General features: G+C 39.4%; 1 protein-coding gene across 1 annotated transcript; it reads right to left on the bottom strand.

Moving 5' to 3' along the window:
* Positions 1-1,674: 1,674 nt before the first annotated feature.
* On the bottom strand, positions 1,675-17,935 carry atp5mf (ATP synthase membrane subunit f). Its single transcript, XM_020509661.2, has 4 exons — positions 17,816-17,935; positions 8,364-8,471; positions 8,094-8,210; positions 1,675-1,899 (listed from the first exon to the last, which is right to left on the bottom strand). Exons 1-4 carry the CDS (start codon positions 17,895-17,897, stop codon positions 1,871-1,873), a joined length of 336 nt encoding a protein of 111 aa, XP_020365250.2. The 5' UTR covers positions 17,898-17,935; the 3' UTR covers positions 1,675-1,870.
* Between the last annotated feature and the right edge of the window lie 7,468 nt (positions 17,936-25,403).

The following is a 25,403-nucleotide window of genomic DNA, read 5'->3' as shown; positions in this document are numbered from 1 at the left end:
AATAAAAGATGATTCTAAGAAGTTGTAAATGATTCCAATATTTTTAATGTCCCTGTCTGTATTAAAAAATAGGGGCAGTGGCTACAATCTGAAATTGTTCAACTTAAGTAGTATGCCAGAGGCCTTCACTAGTGATCTGAAGTCATGAATTCAAATCCCATTACACCATAGGAAATTTACCTTCAGTTAATTCAATGAAAATATCCAGCTATCAATCAAGATGATCATGAAATAGTTGACTTATTGCAAAACCCACTTGGTTCAATAATGTTCTTTAGTAATGCAGTGAAGGTTGGCCTAAGGACAGGCTCTCTGTTCATTACTCCATGTCTTGTTCTTTCCTCTTAAATTGCTCTCACGATCCTTCCATTTTCAATTTCAAGTAATCTGATATAATCATTCTATTTCTCCCTCTTAGTCAACATCCCTCCAATTTTTCATCAATCACCTTTAGCATGTTCTCATGTGTTAGAATATGGACAATCCAACCTTGTTGCCTCTTCTTGATGATATTCACAAACAATTTTTCCTCTGCCACCATCTCCAGAATTACTTTATTGCTCTTATGTTGTTTCCAACTGATCCGCTCCACCCTTCCCCAAATTACATTTGACAACTTTCTCATCTTTCAATTCCTATTTTCCTCAAGGTCAATGATTCAAACCCATACATTAAAACACTTCTCGTCATCACCTTGATCATTATTTTCTTAAGCTCTGTACTCTTTCATTAAGCTTGGAGAATACGTTCTTACACATTGCTATTCTACCTTTAATTTCTTTACGGCAATAACTATCTTTGCAAACCTTTGCAAAAACCTTAAATAACCATCTTATGACAAGATACGTTCCAAATACTTACATCATGATCCTTGTTCCAGCTGTTGACCATTTATCTTGATGTTTACTTTCTTATGTCTTTTAATCTCCCAAGTTCTTTAATAGGAATGAAATCTTCCATCTTTTACCCAGTCTAGCCAATACTTGCAAGTTCCCCTCCAAGTCATACACAGTCCTAACTTGGAAGTATGTCATTGCTCCTTCATTGATAATGGGTCAAAATCCTGGAACATCCTTCCTAACAGTACCGAGGACGCAGCAGTTCAAGAAGCAGCTCATCACCACCTACTCTACGGCAATTAGTGATGGGTGATAAATGCTGGCTTAGGCAACAACACCCACACTATCCTGAATGGAAGAAAAAAAAATCCATGCTTTGACACTATAAACATCTAGTTATCCACTTAGGGTGCAATTCAACAAACTGTTATAATTAGATACCAAGTGCTACAATTATCTGAATATGAATTTGTGTAGAAGACATGGACTATGACTCTGAACTCCTCAACAATTGAAAATATGTTCTTGGGGGGGTGTGGAAAATGCCAGGATCAAACAAACCAAGTGTTGCTGAAGGCTGTGCCTCAGGTGCAGCCGAACACAAAGTCAAAAGAAGAAAGAGCAGATTGTTGGCCAGGCTCCCAATTTCATGGTTGCTTTTCACAGTCTATTATTTTAGGGCAGTAGGGAGCTGGTGTCTGATTTAATCTCACATTACCTCAACCACTACTTTGAAATGGAATAAAAATTCAATGTGTTTTACATCCTTTCAATAATTACACATTTAAAGAAGCCAAATCCAGCAATATATCACATTTAATTCCAGAAACAATGAACAGGTTTTTCAAATTTGTCCTTGCACAAAAATCAGGACAGGATAATAGAACAAAAGGGTAAACGATGACTCTTACTTATAACCGCTGGTGTAAAAAAACACATAAACAATGTAACCATTCAATAACAACAGGTTCAGTAGAAAGGTTTGTCAGCTTCTATCATTACTTTGAGCTGTGACGTATTTGCATAGCCATTTAGTGGTACTTTCTCCAGCGATCCTGCTCTGCAATACAATGGAACATATCATTAGGCATCTATCCTCAATCTTCTACTAAAATAGGAGATTGCAACAATGTTTACTGGCTTGTCTCTCTCGAAAACCAAAAGGAGCTACATCATCTGCACATCAACGTATTGAAGCAGTTAATTGTGTTTGGAATTTTCAAATGACACTGCCCTTGCCTTTGTGCTATGCTGCATCCTGTCAGGATTATACTTTGGAGGTTGGAACTAATCTCCCATTTAAAATCAGGCCTCTAAAATATTAATCAGCTTCAGAAAGATCCACGTAGGGTTTTTTTTTTATGATAACAAATTAGATGTGCTTCTGCTAAATTGACTGCAATTGCACACTTAAACTCCACAAACCCATATGATCACCCCATTTTTCACCCGGGGCTGTGAATGTTCTTATAGTTAACTGAAGTTATAAAGAGAAAAATATAGTCCCAATTGAATGAAAATTAGAACTGAATCTTAAGAGTGAGGAGAAAAGTAAACCAAATTTTGGAATAAAATTCAAGATGAATAAAATGGTGCAACTGTATTAACAAAGTCTCTTGCCAGTAATGGAAGATTTGTTTACAAGCAATAGTATGTGTCAATCATTGTTCCATTTCATTTACGCATAAGTAGCACTGTATATAGGCAGCAAACCAAACATGAGCCTTTCCCTTGAGGAAAATGCCAGCAGTTAAAACTCTCATAAGGTCACATGCATGATTTTATAAGTGTTAAAATATGCAGTCTCTGCTTGAGTTAATATGATACACTGTATGAAACTTGTTTAAATTAATGTGCAAAGCCCATCAGAGGACATTAATGAGGATATTTGAATACGATACACAGAAGATATCAGTTTAGCCAGTTCTGCCCATGACAGCCATAGGGCAACTGAAATAGCTGGTCAGGATTTGGAATGTGCATTTTAGTGAACAAAAAGCTCAAGTGCAACAGGAATTCATTTCTCACTTTTATCATTCAATGCCTCTGCTTCAGCGAGGCTCAAAGGAAGTGAGTTTTAGGTCATGGCCACTTGAGTGACAAAGAAACAAGGATATACTGATGGGATTTGATGAGTCATGGAATTATTACAGCACAGAAGCAGGCCATTTAGCCCATTGACTCTACTGTCAGCTCTCTCTAAAGCAATCCAATCAGCCCCATTCTCCCACTCTATCCTTGTAACGCTGGAAGTTTTATGTCCCTTAAGAGCCCATCCAATTCCATTTCAAAATCTTTCATCTGCTTCCAAGACCCTCATAAGCAGAGAATTTCAGATCATTCCCACTCACTGTGAAAAGACCCCCCACATCTCTTGTGAACAACCTTAAAATCTGTTTGGAGTTGGAGGAGGCTCAGAAGTTGAGCCACATTGTCTGTTTGTGTGCACCACGATCAGTGTAATTCTAGGCAAATTGTTTTCAGTATAAAAAGCATTTGCCAGTAGCTCATAACTTTCGGGAATTTCACTAGAAAAATTATATAAGTCTTACATGTGAATTTTCATGTGCAGGAATGTATGGGCTTGGAATCTAGCTAGGGTGTCAAAAGCTAGATGCAACCTGCCAATTTCCACAGTTAACAGCATTGGGCTGTATGCAAGAAAATCCCTCAGGAGAGTTGGAATGTTAATTTCAACATATGATTCATTTGATTACTGCAATTCTAGCAAGTCTTCCGGAATTATCTGTGTACATGTTTCCTGGGCTTCCAGCTTCCACAGCAGCAACTGAGGGAGCTGTACACACCACAGAAAAATACCAGCAAGTACTGAGATTTTGCACCTCTTCTGCTGCCTGCTTGTTTGAAATGCTTTGCACAAAATATATGAGCTGAGAAGCTGCTTGGAAAAATTTGGAGATTTTCATTTCTGAGCTCCGCTTTGGAGTTGCGATCTGTTAAATCAGCTAGGGTCCTGCTTAAACTGTGTTACTTTGGATCTTTGATAAGGACCAGGATGACGAGAAGCAACAGCAGTACCAGCAGGATGTGTTACAATCTACTGGGATAGTGTACTGTAAATCGAGCACCAATATTCCTGGAGTCATACCAAATGTTAAAGTTTGTTGATGTATGCATAGTACCCCAATTTATATGACTTTCCAAATGTGAATAAATCTTATCCCTAAGAATCTTCTCCAATAATTTCCCTACACTGATGTAAGGCTCACCGGCCTGTAATTTCCTCGGCAGCTGCCCAGTAAAGTTCTCGGGCAGCTGCTAATAATCTTTCTTCTTGCAGCAAAGCTTCTTTCACAATCTCTTGAAGTAGAGTTAAATGCTGGTTGATCAGAGACACAGGAACTCCACCTAAAATGTGATAATGACCCCTCTTCCCCTGAAGAACCCAATCAATAATGCTCAGGAGGGAAACAACAAAGCAATATGACAACCTGTTGTAGCATTCAGCAAGCCACAGGAATCCTGAAGATATGCTTCAGATACTTGGACAGATCCAGAAAGGCCTTTCAGTACCCACCAACCGTGGCCTTCCGAATGGTTGAGGCATGCTGCACTCTGCACAATATTGTGCAACAATGAGGTTTGGATGTACATGAAGAACAATGGAAGAAGAACAGTATTCCTACTACTTGAAAAACCTAAATGATGTGAGGTCCATTTGGGTTCCACCAGCCCAGTCACCTGACATCTACATGCAAAATCCACTCCATTCTGACAAACTACAAACCATGCACGTCCTTCACAGACCTGTGTAGCAATTTAATATTACATAATGTAGCCAAGTATATAACCTTGTGCAACTTCAAATTATTATTCTAAATCTCCTGAGCACTTCTATGTGGTTCTATGTCTGTGGCTACAGCGGTGATACAGGCGCATTGCTCAGATCCCAGACTGTAGATGTACTCACTGCTGATATGCTCTTGACTAATATCTAGAAGGTTTTTGAGCCCTTAAGGACTGCTTCAGTGCCTTTGCAAAGACAAATCGGCCTATCCGGGATACAAAGCAGTGTGTGAGTTACTAACTTGGAAGGCAAGGAAAAGGGTAGGAAAAGGATGCATTTTGAGCTGAGTCCCCACTTCTGTGTTCACTTTACCATCAGTCCTATATTTCTGCATTCACACTTCTCTGCTTGCAATAAAGTAAAGAACACCTTATTGCAGATTAGTGGGGTGATGAATGCTCAAGGCCAGGATATTGTGCATTCTTTTTCAAGTGGCATTGATATTGTGCAATTGGTCATTGTTATGTTTGATTCTGCAAGCAGGTGGGATCTCTGTGTATGAATGAAGACATCATTGTGAAGGCCTGTGATACTACACTAATTTTATGGCAAGCCTGCACAGTACAACTGGAAAGTTCATCTGTACGTCACCCAAGCTCATTGATGACCTCAAAAGTACAGCATCTAATTTCAGCTGAGGAGATCCTGAAACATCCTTAAGCCTTTGACACAGTCTTCTCTTCTGCTGTCTCTCTCTTCAATTTGCTTTTGCTCACTGATGATGTGTGTGAAAATCCAACTATATGCCTTCCCAACAGTGTCAATATCTGAGCTGTTGCACTATTTGCATGAGTTCTGTGACAATGCACAGAGAGGGAGTGACTTCCTCTGAAGAATTATTATTATTTCCCTGCACCGTCTCCTGCAGGACATTTGATGCCCTGCGGCAACTTAAAGATATGAATCAGAATTGTCCAAGTCAGAACATTTTAAGTGATCATCATATTTCACTCGTGGTTGGCATCATGTTAATGTGTGCCCCAGAGTTATCTATATTTAATTGTGTCACCATCTGCGATAATCACGTACACCAAAACTCCACTAATGATCAGTGCGTCCTCTTTTGCAACTGTCATTTGAGAAAGGAACATGAGTAGGCCACTTGGTCCCTCGAGCCGGCAGCACTACTCAATAAGATCATGGCTGATCTGATTTTAACCTCAATTCTACATTCCTGCAACTTCCTGACAGAAAAGGATTCAAAAGCTCACTTTTAAATCTTTCCCTTCTTACTTTAAACCTATGCCCTCTAGTTTTGGATTTCCCTACTTTGGGAAAAGACCTTGGCTATTCACCTTATCTATGCCCCTCATGATTTTATAAACCTCTATAAGGTCATCATCAGCCTCCTACTCTCTAGGGAAAAAAAGTCCCAGTCTATCCAGCCTCTCCTCATAAATCAAACCTTCCAATCTTGGTAACATCCTTGCAAATCTTTTTTGCACACTTTCCAGTTTAATAACATCCTTCCTATAGCAGGGTCACCAGAATTGTACACAGTACTCCAAATGTGGCCTTACCAATGTGTTATACATCCGGAGATACATCACTACATTGAATGTGCATGCCTTAATTTACTAATTCTAGTCCTTCAAATTGTACGCCTGGAGTATCCCCTTAAATACTGAAATTGAAATCAATTCATAAGGGTAACTATCACACCCTCTCACACTAATTGGTCAGGAACAACGTGACCATACAGTTCCTGGGTTAGAAATCCACAGGCTCAGGTGATACACATACTTATGGCTTTCTTGCCCATTATTGCAGCCCTATGTTGCCAGCCTATCAGCTATTTAAAATTCAGTCCTGTATTCCCAGGTTTTTTTTTAACTCATTCACAGGATATGGGCATTGTTGGCTAGGTCAGCTTTGATTGGGCATCCATAAATGGGCGTCTACAATTAGGGATAGGCAATATCTGCTGGCCTAGCCACAGTACCCATGTCCCTGAATGTATAATTTAAAAAACAAATTCTAAACAGAAACTTTATTCATTTTGTTTGAATTTACAAAGACTGTAAAGAAAATCTGTGTGTGTAAAGAGGAATTTACACAAGATTTCAAAAATGAATACTGGGAAGAAAATATAATCCCCAAAGTTCTGAGACTAACTTACGCTCTGACTGAAGCTCTGGGAAGTAATTAATCTAAAAGTAGCAAATTTTTTCCTTAGAATATTGACTAAAACTCCAGGTCCAAAGTAAGACTAAGATAACAATTAAAGTACTTTCTACAGTAAAAGATTTCAGTGGACTGTGTGCAATGTTACACAATATCAATATACCATTGTTTCATGATATCAAGATCTGGCATTAGAGAAAAATTGCCTCTGTTGACCAAATGGCAATGAGTAACTGAAGGATACTTGATGAATGAGGAAGATGGTTTTGGTTGTTAGAGGTCAGTCATCTCAGCTCAAGGACATCTCTGTAGAAATTCCTCAGGGCGTTGTTCCAGGTCCAACAATCTCTAACTGCTTCATTAATGACCTCCTTTCCATCACAAGGTCAGAAGTGGGGATGTTTGCTGAAGATTACACAATGTTCAGCACCGTTTGGGTCTTCTGAGATACTGTAGCAGTCCACGTCCAACTGCAACAAGACATGCACAATATCCAGATTTGGGCTGAACAGTGGAAAATTTGCCAGGCAATAAGTGACAATCTAATCACCGCCCCTTGATATTCAATAGTGTCACCATCACTGAATCCCTCACAATCAGCATCCTTGGGTTGCCACTGACCAGAAACTGAACTGGACTCCCTATACACACAATGGCTACAATAGCAGGTCGAGGCGAGGAACACTGCAGCTAATAACTCACCTCCTGACTCCCCAAAACCTGTCCCCCAACTACAAGGCACAAATCAGGAGTGTAGTGGAGTGCTCCCCACTTTCCTGGATGAGAGAAACTCCGACAACACTTAAGAAGCTTGACACCATCCAGGACATTGCACATGGTTTGATTGATACCACATAAACAAACCTTCCATCATTCCCCCACTGATGCTCAGTAGCAGCAATGTGTGTTCTTTTACAAGTTGCACTGCAGAAATTCACAAAGATCCTCAGACAGCAGTATTATTTCATCTAGAAGGACAAGGGCAGCAGATACATGGGAGCACCCCCACCTGCAAGTTCCCCTCCAAGCCACTCACATCCGGACTTGGAAATATATCGCAATTCCTTAAATGTTGCTGTGTCAACATCCTGGAATTCCCTCCCTGACAGTATTGTGGGTGTATCTACAGACTGCAGCAGTTCAAGAAGACAGCTCACCACCACCTTCTCAGGGGCAACAAGAGATGGGCAATAAATGCTGCCCAGCCAGTGATGAGATGTCCCATGAATGAATAAGAAAAGAAATTGCAGTTCCCTTATTTTACTGAATTACAGGTAAATGAAAAACATTTCAAGCCCAAAGGAGTCTGCAAGTTTACTTACTAATGTGGCTGAATCCCCAAATGTAGCTGATCACGACGTAACCCATCAGGAACATTGAAATGCCACCAAGGCCACCCTTTTTCACATCGATATAATGTTTGTAGTAGGAATCATGGCCTGCATGATGGAATACAGCAGAAATGAGTAAAACATCTGCTACAGTAAAAGAAATCTTACTCAAATACTAATCCATGCAGTACCTGACTAATGAACATTCAATGTGACACTGAGTTCTGATGCCTAGAATTAGGTTTTTTAAATCACACTTACATCTGCAGATAGCATGAAATATAGACATTGGAGAAAATAGTCTCTGTATAGTCCAGGAAGGAACCTCTGCTACTTTAAGATCCAACAGATTCTTCTTGATAAGTGGCACTACGAGACAATCACAAGTTACTTAACAATTTTGTTTAATGCCAAACTACAAAGTGGAACAATGAAGCAAAAAGGACGTATTCAAATACTTCACATCTCAGAGATCCTGGGTAAATCATCTTGACCTGCACAATGTGCGCGTGTTTAAATCACAGATCTATACAGATTTATAACATTTGCGGACCTGAATAATATTGGACCATATCTGAATATTATAACTGTTTCTAACAAATTTCAAGTTTAATTCTATCTGACGACTATAAAAGATCTGCCCAAACAGTGGCTAAGAACACTACTTGATGTGGTACCGAGACCTACGGGTTAGAGTTTGCAGGTTTTTTCCCTCGGATCTTCTCAGGGCCTTTCCAATAGGAATGAAGGAAAATAAATCAAACTTTGTAATTGTATAACTACCCAGTGGTAACAGCTGGAGAATGAATGCACATTGGTTGAAATTAGGACCAGGATTGTCTGTTAATCTCTGCTGCCTGATAGTTTACTGTCAGGTTTACAGACGAAGAAAAGGCCATTTTATATGAAGTGAGAGAGCATTACAGTTGCTTTTGGTACTATACCCTACTTGAATTTGGAAAGACTATGTTTTTTAATTTTTCTGTATTGTTAATTGTGGGTTGAAATGGGAAGGATTGTGGAAAGGATGGCCGCTCTTTTAAAATGCAGGTTGCCAATTACGTATTGTTGTTCAAGCAGTTGAGGGGTGAAGCGTTAGTTGCAGAGAAGCTGGAACCAGGGAATATGTACAAATGAAATTTGGCCAGCAACAAATAGCTAACTGATCTGTGGAATTGTGCCAGTTGTCAATCACAAAGGCTTTTGCCTGCCAACAAGTATATGATTGGTTTCTGACTAACTGAACAGCTTATGGGCATGTTTGATCAGTAACCATTTAACCCAAACAGAAGGTGCTATCCTTTCGTCTGTGGTAAAAAAAACCCACCTCCAGCCTGAAGTAAACTAGTTTGTTTCCCCTTATCATTTGCTGTAAGCTGGGGCTTTTAAGCAGTAAATCAGAAATTTTATAAATGTGAACCTGTAGCCCTATGCCTCTTGTAAGCATGTGAAAACACCTGTGAAAGATTGATCAGCAGCAAGTTCTGACAAACCCAAATGATCATCTCAGTGAATCCTGTGGATAGGGATCACTGAACTACCTTTCCAGTCTTTTCCTCTATCCATAACACTAATTTTCTGTGTTTGCCTGTATATGTGTGCTGGGGGGAGTTTTACAGGGAGGTTAGAGTTTTAACTGCTAGAGTTACATGTCAACCTTCACAATTGTTTACTTGTAGCTAGAATCTATTTAGTTGTCATAAGCAATAATTCTTGTTAAGAACAGAAACTTGGTCTATGGCTTTCTGTCAATCTGGACCAGAAAGACAGGTAAGTTGGAGGATTTTGCACATTTTGAAAAATGTTTTAACTTGTGACAACACTGGAAATAATGAAGCTTGATTTCTAGTGTGCCACTCCAGTCTAACAAATTAGCATCTGCAGGAGAATGTTAAAACAGAAAAAAAAACTTTAATTGCTGTCAGTGTATCACTGCATGAAAATAACTACTCAATAGTATATAAAGCCATGGCTTGAAAGGTGCTCAAATACAATATTGATTAACTGGTAAAATAGTATTAGATTGTTCATTTTTTGTAAATAAATAATGTTTGCCCATGAAAGTGAAAGATATCAATCATACAACTCTATGAAAAGAATCCTATTTTTCATTAAAATGTAAGCATTCCTTTCCCTTTAACTAACAACTTTCAATGCTGGCAAATATCTCAGAACACTTTATAATAAGGAGGAAATGGATATGATGTACAAGTACAGCAAATTGAAGCAGAAATTGAACAACGAGGCAAATTTACAGAGGAGAACTTTGAGAAAGTTTATGGGAGGGAGAATGTTGGGATCTCGGAAGAGATTAGGTCAAAAATTCCAGAGGGTAGGAAATTCCTGGACAGAGCAGTAATGAGTGATGATAAAGTGAACTAAGTGAAGACAGTCTAGTGCAGAAAGAAGTGGAAAGCACATATAGGGGAATAAAGGAGGAGAAAGTCACTAAGGTTGGATACGGAAATTTAAAAATAAGATTGTGAATTGTGACACGTGGGACTCAGTTGGGTGAAGACATAAAGTGCTACAATTATTGGATGAGTTGCAAGATTATTGAGACGTAGCACAAGGAAACAAGGTAGAAAGATGTTGTTGAAGTCAAAGTGATGAAGGCATAGAAAACAGTATTATTGGGAGGAGAGACAGGAACAGAAGGGATCAATTTTAAGACAACTGAAGTTGATAGGTTCCAGGCTAGAACTTAACATCCCAAGTCTTGGTATAATATTTGGGTCAATGGACGAGGCAACAAGGTAGAACAGAATTAAATCAGATGTGTGAAAACTAATTCACCAATTTGGGATAATGAATAATAGAATGTGGCTAGTCAGGAGCGAAGGGTCGAGTACGGAGCATGGGAGGACACCAGACATAACAATTTAGGTATAGGAAAAGCCATATCTCAAAGTGAAATAATTCCATCATTTTAGATTACCACAATCATAGTTGTTATCAATCTATCACCAATGGAAATTAATATAGGAATTGATTTGGTTGAGACACTTCTCTACCATTCAAAACAGGGCTCCCCCTTCAAATTGCTCTTCAGCATGTATGATGAAGATTCATATTGACAAGAACAGCATGAAGTTCAATTGTGATGCCACCTATGAATAAATAGCTACAAACACTAATTAGGCTAACATATGAAAAGTTGCAATTTAGGTACAATTATACAGGGCTGTTGGTGCAGCAAACTAGTGGAAGAGTGAATGAAGTTCAAAAACTGTTCGTTTCTGCAGGCAGCCACACTTCACAATTTCGAAAATTTGAGGTTCTTTGAAAAGAAAAAAATGCACCCAGCGGGGGAATTTTCTTGGAAGAACCAAGGAAGTCATTTGTATACCTCTGTATGCCATTCAGCAGTATAGAATGGAGAAACAAGTGGCAGCTAATGTTAAGACAAAAATGATTCACGGGATTGAGTTGACGTAAAAGATGAGAAATAAAAGTCAATGGATTGGGAGTCTACATCCCATGTACAATTATTGTACCGTGTTGCTGTGAGTTATTTACTACTTCTGTTAGTGTGGCAATAAACAATGCTACATAATTATTGGATTTTCCTTTGTGAACTGACAGCAACAATGATAGCATAAAATATTGGCCACTGTAATAAAGCGCAGAGTATGTTTGATTCCCATTGACGGTGGAATATAACGTCACGTACAATGATACATGGCAACATTTTCCAGAGTCACATTTTTTTCAGTATTGTTTGGCTTTTTTGCACAGACAGAGAACTTGAAGAGTCCAATGGCTGTTCAATGATGGAGGGTACAATATATATAAAAACACTAGTGGTGGTCTGGGTGCATCGATTGACTGTAGCCTTAATATTAGTCCTTTTCTGGCTATTAAAATGTAAGAAATATTTAGTGTTTCTCAGAAATGTCTGAGTTTGCAACATACTGAATTAAATTGAAGGCACTGATTCTTGTTCTGTGGGCAAATATAGTATTCATTTTATGTGCAGCATGACCCTCCAATAGCAATGAAATGAATGGCCATGTCATCTGTTTCTGGCATTGCTCCACTCTGTACTGCATTGACGTATCAAGTCTATTTATTTATAATCTTGGCTCACTTTTGAACGAGTATCTGATGATACACTACAGGTGTTGATGTTAAAAGAGAGAAAAACAGCTAACACCATTTGAATGGGTTTATCAAGAAAATAAAACATCAGTAATTACTGTCTTGCAGGTACTAAATTCCAGAAAATGGTGGAAATGTTTCAGCTGATGTGCTCTAATATTTATTTTAAGCCAGATTGGGTAGAATCCACGATACACAGGCAAATTTGTATAAATGAAGACAGAATGGAAACAGACCGTTCTGTCCAACCAGTCCATGCCGACCATGTTCCCCAACTAAACTAGTCCCACTTGCCTGCATTTGGCCCATGTCCCTCCAAACCTTTCCTATTCTTGTACTTATCCAAATATCTTTTAAATGTTGTAACTGAACCTGCAACCACCACTTTCTCTGGCAGTTCATTCCACACATGAACCACTCTCTGTGTAAAAAAGTTGCCCATCATGTCCTTTTTAAAACTGTCTCCTTTCACCTTAAAAATATGCCCATGGTTTTGAACTCCCCCAACCTAGGGAAAAGACCCTTGCTATTCACTTTATCTATGCCTGTCATGATTTTATAAACCTCTATAAGATCACCACTCAACCTCCTATGGTCCAGTGAAAAAAGTTCCAGCCTATCCCTTTATTTGGAACCCTCCATTCTTGGTAACATCCTGATAAATCTTTTCTGAACCCTCTCCATTTTAATAGTATCATTCCTATAACACGGCAACCAGAATTGCACATGGTACTCCAGAAGAGGCCGCACCGACATCTTATATAACCTCAACATAACATCCCAACTCCTATACTCAAAAGATCTGAGCAATGAAGGCGAGCATGCTAAATGCCTTCTCAACCACTCTGTCTACATGCGACATAAATTTCAAAGAATTATGTACCTGAACTCCTAAATCTCTCTGTTCTACAACTCTACCCAGGGCCCTACCATTAGTTGTATAAGTGCTGTTCTTGTTTGTTTTACCAAAATGCAATATCTCACATTTACCCAAATTAAACACCATCTGCCATTATTCAGCCCAATGACCCCATTGACCAAAATTAATTTTAAAATTAAATTATAGGGAGCGGCAGCTTGCACCTCAGGGATACTCAATTTGGAAGAACCTTGAGAGGCACTACGGAACACTTCACCTTGACATGCTACTGACGGAGTCCACTGCTGCTGATCCTTTCACGTTTGGCTACCTCCTGGAGCAATAGCAAGGCAGATAGCCGTAAGACATCAAATTCATAAGTACTTTTTAACACAATTAATTTGCATTTTTGTGTCAATATTTTGATGAATATGTATTTTGCCTATACAGCAGCTTCTCTTTGAAAGTATGATCAATGAATTAGCATCAGCTAGCAATGAAATTAATACTTCAGCACATGTAAACTATTAGATCTTGACTTCAACCGTACTTTTCAGAGTCTGTTATAGACCTTGGAAGCTGCAAGGTAGTTCCCTACTGGCTTTTTGGCTAAGTGCAAGTATTGTATTGGTAAAGTTTGAGTCAAAAGTCTTGACTTTGTTCATTAGTTTTGTAGCTTTGGTCTAATATCAATAGCAGTCGAGGAGTCAAATGTGTTATCATGGTGAGCACTGAGTGAGGGCATACAGAACACTGTCAGAGTATTGATGAAACAACTGAAAGAAGTTATGCCTGCTAACCCCATCTTCTTTGTGCAGAGGGATCAGTTCAAGTGGTATGGTTCCCAAGCTGTGGACAACCTTGCCCGCTGTGCATAACTTGAAATGACGCTTTAAGAATGTGAATGGATGCTTAAAGTTTCTGCATGCTTTCCTTCCCAGTGTAAAGGAACTGCACCATGACAGCACATGATATGCCAAATACACCGATGGGGCTGGAAGCTGCATCTACATGAACAGTCAGTTAGATCATGATGGCACTGAAAATGGATGCCAAAGAAGTCATCCAATACCTCATTCAATTTTGCCATTGAAGGAATAAAGGTTTCATGTTGCAGTCTGTGTTGTGTAGGGGCAACCACAGTACTGTTATCAAGGAAGTTAGACCATAAAACATAGGAGAATTAGGCAATTTGGTCCATCAAGTCCGTTCTACCATTCAATGAGATCATGACAGATTTGATAATCCTCAACTCCACTTCCCTGACTTTCCCCATAAGCACGGATTCCCTTATAGATTATCTCAGCGTAGAATCTATTTAACTCAGCTTTGACAGCCCTCTGCAACAAAGAATTTCACACATTCACTATCCTCTGAAAGAAAAAACGTTCCTGCTGATCTCTGCATTAAATGGGCGACCCCTTACTATGATTTTATACCCTTTGGTCTAGGCTCTTCCACAAGGGAAAAGAACTTCTCAGTATCTATCCTGTCAAGCACCTTCAGAATCATATATGTTTCAATAAGGTTTCCTCTCAATCTTCTGAACTCCGACGAGAACAGCCTAAATTACTCAACCTCTCCTTCTCTGAGTGCCTCTAATGCTGGTATATCTTTCCTTTGATAAGAGGAACTAACTGTTCACATTATTCCAGGTACGGTCTGCCTAGTGCCTTCTGTAGTTTTAACAAGAAATATCTATTTTTATACTCAATTTACTTTGAAATAAAGGCCAACAATCCTTGGAGCTAGCTTTACTTGATTCATGCATGAGGACCCCAATACCATGGGCTCATCTTACTAAGTAGCCTTATGTGTGGTACCTTATTTGATGCCATTTGGAACTCCAAATATATGACATCTACTGGTTCCCCTTTATCTATCCTGGTTGTTACATCCTCAAATAATTCTAATAAATTTATCAGGCATGATTTCTCCTTCATAAAGCCATATTGATTCTGCCTGGTTATATTATATATTTCTAAATGCTCTGCTATTACATTCTTCACAATAGACTCTAACATTGTCTCACTGACAAATATTCCAAGATTTTGACCCAAGTCGAAGTGGTGTATAGGCTGGGAGGGACCTTGCAGGTAATATTATGCAAGGACAGACCCAAAGGGCAGAACCAACCTAAATGACATTTTAGATGGGACTTTGAACTAACCTTTTTAAAACAAATGTTCAAAGTTCAAAGGTGTATATTATGGAGAAATAAACTATACAATGTATTTTGATCTTAGGGTACCTCCCCACCGTTAATCTGCTGTTCTTTCAGGTGGTCAGGATAATGGTACCACTGGCCATTGATCTGGTCAAGAGACAATGATCGTTGTTCTTTAGGGCTGGTTATTCTGTTGCTAGAAGACACTTCAATAACACTGAAGGAGGCAGTGCTTAGTGGCCTTGTTGCAAAATTACTGGACGAAATCGCTTCGCTCCAATCACTCAGGTTTCACTTCCTGGCTCGAGTAAACAAGTGACCGGTCTACTTCTAGCAGCTCCTACTGCAGCTGGTGATGTCCAGGCCATGTTGTTTAGATAGTAACTGCAACTGCATCAGCAATGAGGCTGGATGATCTAGCAAAAGTGATAGAAAACTGGACTCCACAGTAGCAGTAAAAGGCGCCAAACTGTGTGATGTCTTTAGCACACTGCAGATTGAATGCTTCCTTGGTTGAGACCTCAGAAAACATCTAGAACTATCTCTGGAACTCAAACAGCTGGAGGATTGTGAAAACCTTCTTTGAGCATTGGTTCCTCTCAATTCCATGTGAGAACCTGGTCAGAATACAACACGCATTCAGTGTTACTATACATGATGCTTGTCTGACCCATTCCCCCGTAGCTCTATGGCAATCACACAAGCTAGCCTTCCTTTTACCTGGAGCCTAAAAATGGTCCATATTTGCAGAGATATGCTGTTCAAAGTTTTAGATGATAACGGAGGGAAAATACACCAAACCACCTGATCACTACCTTTGCATGTGGCTGCATCAAATTCTGCACAGTTCCTTGGTACGCAAACACTACCTGCTTGTACGTGCTGTGGTTCTAATTGTTCCCAGTATTCTGAAGGATGGATCTGGCTAAGTTCCCAGGAATGCTGTGTTCAGTTGGACCACACAATACCACCTGTTCCTGACAGATAGGTTGCATTTAAAAACACATTTGCCCAGCCAACTTGATGAGGCAGTGGTCTGCATGCAATATCCCCAAAGTCCTACGGAGAACAGAGATGGTGGATCCCGTCGGATGGTTCCTCAAAACACCTTATTCCCAGAACTGACAAAGAATAACCAAGATGTGACTTGAATTGTAACGAATGCACTCGTCTCCAATAGCTCCTTCATGCACACCCAGAGTCCCAGCAACACTCCCTGGTTAGATAGTTGGGATGAGTAGAGCTTGTCATCTTTTGTGCATTTGCAAAGAATGATTTGGAAAGGGGTGCAGGAGTTTTCATTGAGGTTCATCTCAAACAACTCTGTCAGACCAGATGCTGTGCTCTGTGGCATATTTCCATGGATGCACAGCAAGACAAACATAAACTGGTGCTGAAAGGTTGATTATCAACTCGACTACGCATACTTTTTGGTCTGCCTTACTGGTATTCCACAGTCCACAGTCTGTGGAAGGAGCTGTCCACAGTCAAGTGTAGACTGGCATATTCCAAGCTCCAGGGCTAAAAACTGAGAGATGCACCGGAAGTCTAGTGCAGTCAACATAAAATATTAATGGGGAAATGGCCACAGTCAGAGTCTAAGTCACAATACCAGACTGAGGACCTGGTCCCAGTGTAAAACCCCTCAGGATATATGAATCAAAATATATTTATAACATAATTAAGAACTAGCAATTAGGAGGACCACTATTTGGCTTAATTAGAAATGACTTGTTGAGTACAATTCTGGTCACTCAGGGAAGGGCACAGTTAACCTAAGAGGAGGTGCAAATAAGATTTGAGTAAATTAATTTTTTATGACAAGAGAGTTCTCTGGTGGAAGCAGAACGTGCATTCAGAAGAATGAAATATACATGATTCTGAAGGTTTGACAGGGTAGATGCTCAGAAGATGCTTCCCTTAGCTGGAGAGTCTAGAGCTAGTGGACATTATCAAGGTTACAGGGATATCACTTTTGGATTTAAATGAGCAGAAGTGTTTTCACTCAAAGTTATAAATCTGTCGAATCCACCCCAAAACGGTTGTAAATGCTCAGTCAACGAAGACTAAGAACGATGGTCACTGAAAATCAGGCAGGAAAGTGGGAATTAAGGTTGACAATCAGCCACAAACTAATTTAAATGGTAGAAGAGAGTCAAGAGCCTTCATGGCTAAACCCTGTTCCAGTTTCTTACATAGAATGTCAATGTACTCTGCAGGCGAATGGAGTAAGGCGTTCTGGAGTGACAGAAAATCTATTTAACAAATGTGGTTTGTATTACTCATCTTTCAGCCACATCTGAATTGTACAGTGCTGTATCCTTATAGACTGGCGAATAAAGCTTATTTCGAGGATAAAACGGGAGAAGAATTAAAACCACATCTAAACTGTCACTGCCGGACCATTTGCTGTTGTCCACTCTGGACAAGGCTGGTTCCCATAGCAACCGCGGCCCAGAGCCGAAGGCTCTCCGATTCACTTCCATCAGAGACGACGATTCCCCCAACCCACCCACAAACCCACGAAACAGCAGTGATATCAATCCTGAAGGCCAGTTAATAACTTTCTCCGTCTTTCACTCTGACCTGTTTCTTTCCCCATGGTAGTGCCACAACTCACTAGGCAGCATGGGAGTGAGGTCATGCCCACCGCCTGGGGAAGGAGCATCTCGGGAGTGGGGTCGATTCCATTCTCCCACCTCCCACCGACCCTTGGCGCAGGAGCGCAGTGCATCATGGGACTCAGCTCATTTAGCAGTTGCTGAGAGACCTTAGGTCCAGGCAGGTGTCTGCTGTGAAACATAAATCCAGTTAATGTGTTTCTCATTTCATTTTCATTCTCTGTAAAAAGTGAAACATGTTTAATTGTGCATCTGTTGTGACTGATCATCACCTACATGGTCATCATCATCATCAGTGACTGTTGTTTTCCATCTCCAGCAACAGTTATTTACCTGTAAGTGTTTTCCCCTCCAATTCCATGTTGATTTAGTCTCTTCCCTCACTTTTGATAGCTTGTATTACCCATAATGGGTGTTGCTTGTAAATACTAGTTTGGTTACACTTGTGATTTTACTGATGGTAGTTGGTAGTTTACAAATAAAAGTTACCTGTAAGCGTTTACCTGTCCCCCCAACTCTGTTTTGATTCCCACTTTTCCTACTTCCCCCTCACTTTTGATGGTCTGCGTTGCCCATAATGGGCTTTGCTTGTAAATATTTAATTGGCTACAAGGATGATTACTGGTCGTTGAATTTTAAAAATTGAAAAACGCGAAATAAAAAAGTTACTGATTTTGATGGTGGGAAAGTAACTCAGTAGTGTGTGGTAGCACATCTGAGTAAAATAAATAATAAAAAGAACCTGTATGTGAGATAGGTTTCTGCCAATTTGTTGCTGTGGACCCCTGCCGCTTGCCCACAAGGGTCCAGACCCGAAACATCAACTTTCCTGCTCCTCTATGCTGCCTGGCCTGCTGTGTTCTTCCAGCTCCACACTGTGTTAAACTCACCAAAACACTCGCAACTAGCACCAGTCAATCTTTCAGGATCGTCCAGGTGCCTTATAAAGGAACTGGACACGTTAGCCCTCTGAACACGGTTATGAACAACCTGCTGCAGGAAAATCTCAGCATCAGTTTAAAAAAAAGTTTTGTACTTTCTTTGAGCAGTTTTGTTGCAAAAGTGAAATGCTATGGAAGCATTGGAGAAGGATATTTGAATGGGTCATATAGTTGGAGTCAGTAAGCTGTGTAACAAGACCTTCAGGGACATATTTACCTTGAGTTGTCAACCCTAAGTTAGATAGAAGAGAACTTTATCCCATTGGTCTGACTGGTTTTTAGGCCTTGCTCCAGGCTGTTCTCTTTAAATCTAATACCATTACTGAATTATATATTTTTATAAGTCATCCTTCCATCATTACATACAAGGAAGCAAGAACAAACTGTAGTTTTCATATTGAACTCGAGGCCAGAGTACACCTATACTTGTGCATTCTGCACTTGCAGTCAAATTTCTCAACATTTGTTCCTGAAAGGGTTAAGTGAATTGAGCTTATTTCATTGAGGTTTATAAAAATGAAGAGATAATCTCATTAGAATCTTAAGTGAAAGAGCAGGACAGGTGATTCAGGCTTTTCCGCCCATTTCACCATTCAATTAATATCACGGCTGATCTCCAGCATTATTGTCCTGCATTATCCCTGTCTCCCTTTATGTTTTTAACACGTTCAAATCTATCAATCTTGGTCTTGAGCCTACTCAATGAACTTCCACAGTTTTCTCGTCAGAGAATTCCAAAGATTCACCATCCTTGGAGTGAAGACATCCCTCCTCATCTCAGCCCTAAATGGGCTGCCCCTTACTCTTAGATACTCAGATACTATCTGCTCAGCCGAGAAAATGTCCTTCCAGCATCTGCCCTGTTGAGCCATGTAAGAATTTGATAAATAGTAAATGTGGGTGGTGGCAATTTGAAACAAACAAATCAGAAATTTCTGGTGAAACTCAGCAGGTCTGGCAACATCTATAGAGAAAAAAGCAGTGTTAATGTTCCAAGTCCAGTGACTCCTGGAGTTCTTGATGCTGTCAGAGCTGCTGAGTTTTACCAGAAATTTTCGTGTTTTTGTTTGTTAAAAAAATTCTGTAGGTTTGAATGAGACCAGCTGTCATTTTTCTAAAGTGCAGAGAATAAAGACCTGGTCTATTTAATTTTTCTACATAGGACTATCCCTTCTTCCAGGAATTAAAGTGTGAACATTCATTGCACTTCCTGTATGGCCAATGCACATTTCGGTACTTAGAGAGATCAAACTGTGGTCTCATAATGCACTATATAATTGTAGTAAGCCATCTTTACTTTTGTGCTCAAATCTTCTTGTCAAAGCCAACATTCCTTCGAAGTTCAATACTTTCCAGTCTTTTGCCATTTAGGAAATACTCCGTATTTATGTTTTGTTTATAAAGTGTATAACCTCACATTTCTCTGCATTGTGTTCCATTTGCCATTTTGTTGCCCATTGACAGCCTGTCCAGGTTCCCCTGAAGTGTCTTTGTATCCACTTCACAGCTCTCACTTCCACCTAGTTTTGTGTAATCTATCAACCTAGAAATATTACATTCAATTACCATGTCCAATCTATTGGTATGGTGAATAGTGGGGTCCAAGCACTGATGCTTGGGGTACTCCATATGTCATAGCCTGCCAACCTGAAAATGTTCTATTCATTCATATTCTCTGTTTTCAGACCATTAATCAATTTTCAATCCATACAAGTATATTGCCCCCAAATTCTGTGTGCTGTAATTATGTTTAGTAACCTTCTTTGTGGGATCTTGTGAAAAACTTTCTAAAAATCTCAATATACCATATCCAGTTTTTTCTCTTTATCTATTCTGATAATTACATCCTCAAAAAGAAACTGCTAACAGGTTTTTTAAAAGTGCTTTCCATTTATGTATCCGTGATGACTGTGCCCAATTTTAATATTATTTGCTGACCGTCCTCTTGGCATTTTATGTTATATGTCATTTTATATTCTAGCATTTCACTATGACAGATGTTAGGCTAACAGATCTATATTTCCCCATTTTCTCTCTCTCTCTCTGTTTTTTACACAGTGAGGGTACATTTGTGTACAGACTTTTCTTATTATTTTTCTGTATTTTTGATTGTAAACTATAATGGGAAAAGAACTGATTTTAAAAATACAGCATTATGGAAAGGATTACTACACGTTTTAAAAGCAAGATATACTGTGGCTAATGCACCAGATTAGAAGCTAGGGATTTCTGTGGTGAGTAACTCAACTCTTGACTCCCCAGAGCTTGTCCACCATCTACAGAGCCCAAGTTAAAAGTCTGATGGAATACTGTTCACTTGCCTGGGTGAGTGCAGCTCACAAGATGCTTGACATCATCCAGGATGACGCAGCTTGATTGACTGAAATGCAAACCTTCAATATTCATTCCCTGCACCGCTGATGCTATGCAGCAACTCACCAGCAACTCTTGCCTAACAGCACTGTGAAAGTACCTATACCAAATGTACTTTAGCTGTCCAAAAGAGCAGTTAGGGATGGACAGCAAATGCTGGCTTGGCTAGTGATGCCCACATCCCATGAATGAATTTTAAAAAACTTCATGCTTTTACCATTTTATGGGTAACTTTAATGCATCTTCCTTTGATTAATACAATCCTTGATTTCTTTCATTAACGTTGTTGGCAGATTTTCTGTACTGGTTATTTTTCACAAAAGGAATGTATTTTTGTTGTAAACTCTGTATTAGTTCTTTAAATGTTAACCATTGCCTGGTTGCCATCACATCGTTTAATGCAATTTCCCAATAACACGACAGCAACTTTTTTCCTATGTAAAGATTACAAAATTTTATTTTTTGTGTTTTTCTAAAATTGTGGACTGAGATGGGGAAGAATTATTTTAAACCTGTTTTAAAGGATTGCTGCATGCTTTGAAAAGTAAGTAACCTGACACTCATGGCAAACGTAGTTTAAACAGCTTTTTGAACAAGGAATAATTGAAGTTGTTACAGAAAAATTAGAACCAAGGGGTTTTGTATAAATGCAACTGGGTGGCAACAGAAGTTGATTTGTCTATGGACTAGTACCATTTGCAATGATATGCAACTATATGATTGGTCCTCAGGTAACTGAACAACTTGGTGATGGGCACAAGGTGGAGAGAAGTGTTTGATGTCACCAGCACAGATGCTGTTTCTCTGTTCCCTGCAGTCAAAACCCATTTTAAACCTGAAGAACACCAGTTCATCTTTCCTTCAATTGTTGTAAACTGTAACTTTTAATTGATAAGTCGGCAACCTTGTATCTCTTGCAAACTGTGGAAGCATCTGGAGAAGGATGATTGAAAAGCAATATTTTGATCAGCATCAGAATCATAAGGATCATCTCAGCAAGGCATGAATAGGAACCACTGAACAGCCACACAGCTTTCCTCCCACAAGTTATCTTTCCCTGTGTGCATGTGTGTATTTAAAGGGAATGTATAAGAGAATTAGTGTTTTTAATTTGTGGTATTCTATACCAATGGTCTAATTAGTTGTAATAAATAGTAATTTTTAAGTTCAGAACCCTGCTGTGTGCTTTCTTTCAACCTGGATCTGAAGATCAGGAACGTTGGGGAATTTTGTGTACTTATTTTAAAACTTTCGACTTTTGTGATGACTAATGTTGTGTATTTATGTGGACTGATGGACTGTCACTTTGAGTCCAATTGTATGATGCAACAATGACATCATTGACCCTTTTGGATAGGAAATAGCTTAGTCTAACCTTGCTGCCTACAAGAGTGAACACCTCCTTAAGAAAGCTCTTGCTGTTTAACACTTTGTATTCCTGGTCTTTCTTGGAACGTGACACTCTTGGCATAGTGGAACTTGACTTCCAACGTGCTACCCCAGCGAATTGTGACACTTCATACCTTCATAGTTTCCTTTGTTTAGATTTAAGTCCCTAGTTGCTGTATGAATTACATCATTTTCAAAATTAATGGAAAATTCTACCATATAATGTTTGTTCTGTCCTAAAACCTCCTACAGAAAAAGAATATCAATCAGCCCTTTTTTACTGCACATTACTAGATCAAAAATAGCCCATCCATTTAGTTGGTTCCTCAGCATCTGCTGTAGAAACCATTTTGCATCCATTCCAAGAATTCATTTTCCTTGACATCAGTACTATTTAGGTTTAGATTTCATTGAAACATACTGAATTTTGTAGGAACTTGATAGGTAGACACCAAGCCATTGGGGAACATAGTCTCAAGATAAAAGGTTAATTATTTAGGTGGTGAGGACAAATTTATTCACACACAGGGTTGTGAATCTTTTGAAATCTCTACTCCATTGGTCTGTGGATGCTCAATCATTCAATATATTAAAGGCTAAAATGGATTGATGTTTGGTCTCTCAGAATCAAAACGTTTGGGGAGTGAACGGGAAAGTGGAGTAAAAGCCAAAGAGTCCTCATGATACTATTGAATTATGGAAAAGGCTTAACAGGGCATCTGATTTATTCCTGCTCCTATTTCTTATATTCTTCATTTATGTTGTCAGTATAAATTCATGTGCCCTTGTGTATTCAGTCTGTGCTGTCATTACACCCTTAGGCCAGTGGTACCTTACCCTCCATCTGATACCAGAATGTTAGTATGTTGGAGGAAGGTGATGTTGGTCAAGAAGATTTCCTAAAAAGCCAGAAATTGAACAGTTACATGCCATTGGATTTTTTTCCTTCTGGGGTTTGACAATCAGCAAATCATGCTGAGGCTTCCAAAAGTCATTCACGTAGAGGATCTCAGGCTGGGGCAAGGTTGCTGAGTCAGAAGAGAAAGCACGCTTTTGGATTTTAATGTTTTCCTTTTTGAAAAGGTCATTGGAAATATCAGTTTGATGCAATAATGCTTCTTACCAGATGGTCACCTAGTGATTTATATTTATAGAGCCATATTGCAGTATCAAACTTTAGAAGTGTTACTTTTTGTGGGCCAGGTTGCAGTTATTGATGATTAAGGCTGGTATATTGCACTGAACTTGGCCAAACTGCATGGGTATGATATTCAAAGTCAAGATAGCATAGAGCTGGAGGAACACAGCAGGTCGGGCAGCATCAGAGGAGCAGGAGAGTCGACGTTTCGGGTCGGGGGGTCCATGGTATGATATTCACACATTTTGTACCAGTTTTTAGGGAGATGATATTACAACTGTAAACCCAAATGCCATCTGTGTTTTTATTTTTCTAAAATATCAAAAGTCAATTCTATATTATAGGAATGTACAAAAGTAACCAGAATGCATCAATTTTGATATCGAAGAAAATGTGAATTTCCAGGGCTAAATTCTAGGTAACATTAAAAAAAAACAAATATTTCAGTTATTAGTGCGCACAGGAAAGGAACCATTTTGGAAGAAGTTTCTGTGAGGCCCCTGCTAGGCCTTTTCTTCCCTGGATGCAGAAACGTAATGGTCAAACCTGTTAGTACAACAGCAGGATTTGTCTCTGAATTAGATGGTCATGGATTAAAAAAGCTTTTAGTACAAGGATGGAGTCATAGAGAGGAAATCTGAAACTGAGATTTCCTGAATGTCCAGCAGCTTTTAACCGTAGGATGTCTTAGATAGTTTTTCAATAGTCTCCCTGAAGGACAATCAATTTGGTTCATTAACAGGCTGCAGCTGAGCAGAGAGCAAGAAGCTCTAGTCACGTGTGAGGTAAAGGGAGTGGTGCTCAGGTAAGCCCTAACCACGAGAAAGAACGAGTCAAATCCAATCCAGCCATTTACTGTCCCATCAGTGTACTCCCAATCATAGACAAACTGACAGGGTTGTTAACAATTCTATCGAAAGCACTTACTCAGGAATAACCTGTGTACTAATCTTCAGATTGGGTCCATTGGCCCCACTTGCCTCCTAAACTTGCTCCAATCATGGAAACAAAGTGCTGAATTCCAGAAGTGAGGTGGGACCGAGCGAGTATTTGACTGAACGTGGAATCAAGAGCTATTAGCAAAATTGAAGTTAATGGGAATCAGGGCAAACTCTCTGCCTGTTGAAATCATACCTGTCACAAAGGAAGATGATTTGTGGTTATTGGAGACCAATCACATTAGCCTCAGGACATTGCTGCAGGAGTTCCTCAGGGCAGACCATTGGCCTAACCATCAGCAGTTGCTTCACTAGTGACCTGCTCTCCATCATAAGATCAGAGGTTGGGATGTTTGCTGATTCTGCACAATGTTCTGCACTATTTGCAACTGATCAGATACTAAAGCAGTTTATGTCTATATGCAGCAAGACCTGGACAGCAGTCAGGCTTGGACTGATAAGTAGTGGGTGATACTTATGCCACACAACTTACCATCTCCAGCAATGATGTGGAGGTGCCAGTGTTGGACTGGGGTGGACAAGGTCAGAAATCACATGACACCAGGTTATAGTCCGACAGGTTTATTTGAAAACACAAGCTTTCGGAGCCTCACACCTTGAGGTGTTAGTGAGAGAGGTAGTAACAGACACAGAATTTATAAGTGAAAGGTCAAAGGGTCAAACCACTGATCAGGATGTATTAAACAAATCTAAGTTGCTGTTAAATCTTTAATCAGTTAGAAAGTTTTAATTGATTAATATGTATATGTAAAT

The sequence above is a fragment of the Rhincodon typus genome, chromosome 21, assembly GCF_021869965.1.
Source record: "Rhincodon typus isolate 14 chromosome 21, sRhiTyp1.1, whole genome shotgun sequence".
Classification (NCBI taxonomy): domain Eukaryota; kingdom Metazoa; phylum Chordata; class Chondrichthyes; order Orectolobiformes; family Rhincodontidae; genus Rhincodon; species Rhincodon typus.
This window is presented reverse-complemented; position numbering and strand designations above follow the sequence as displayed.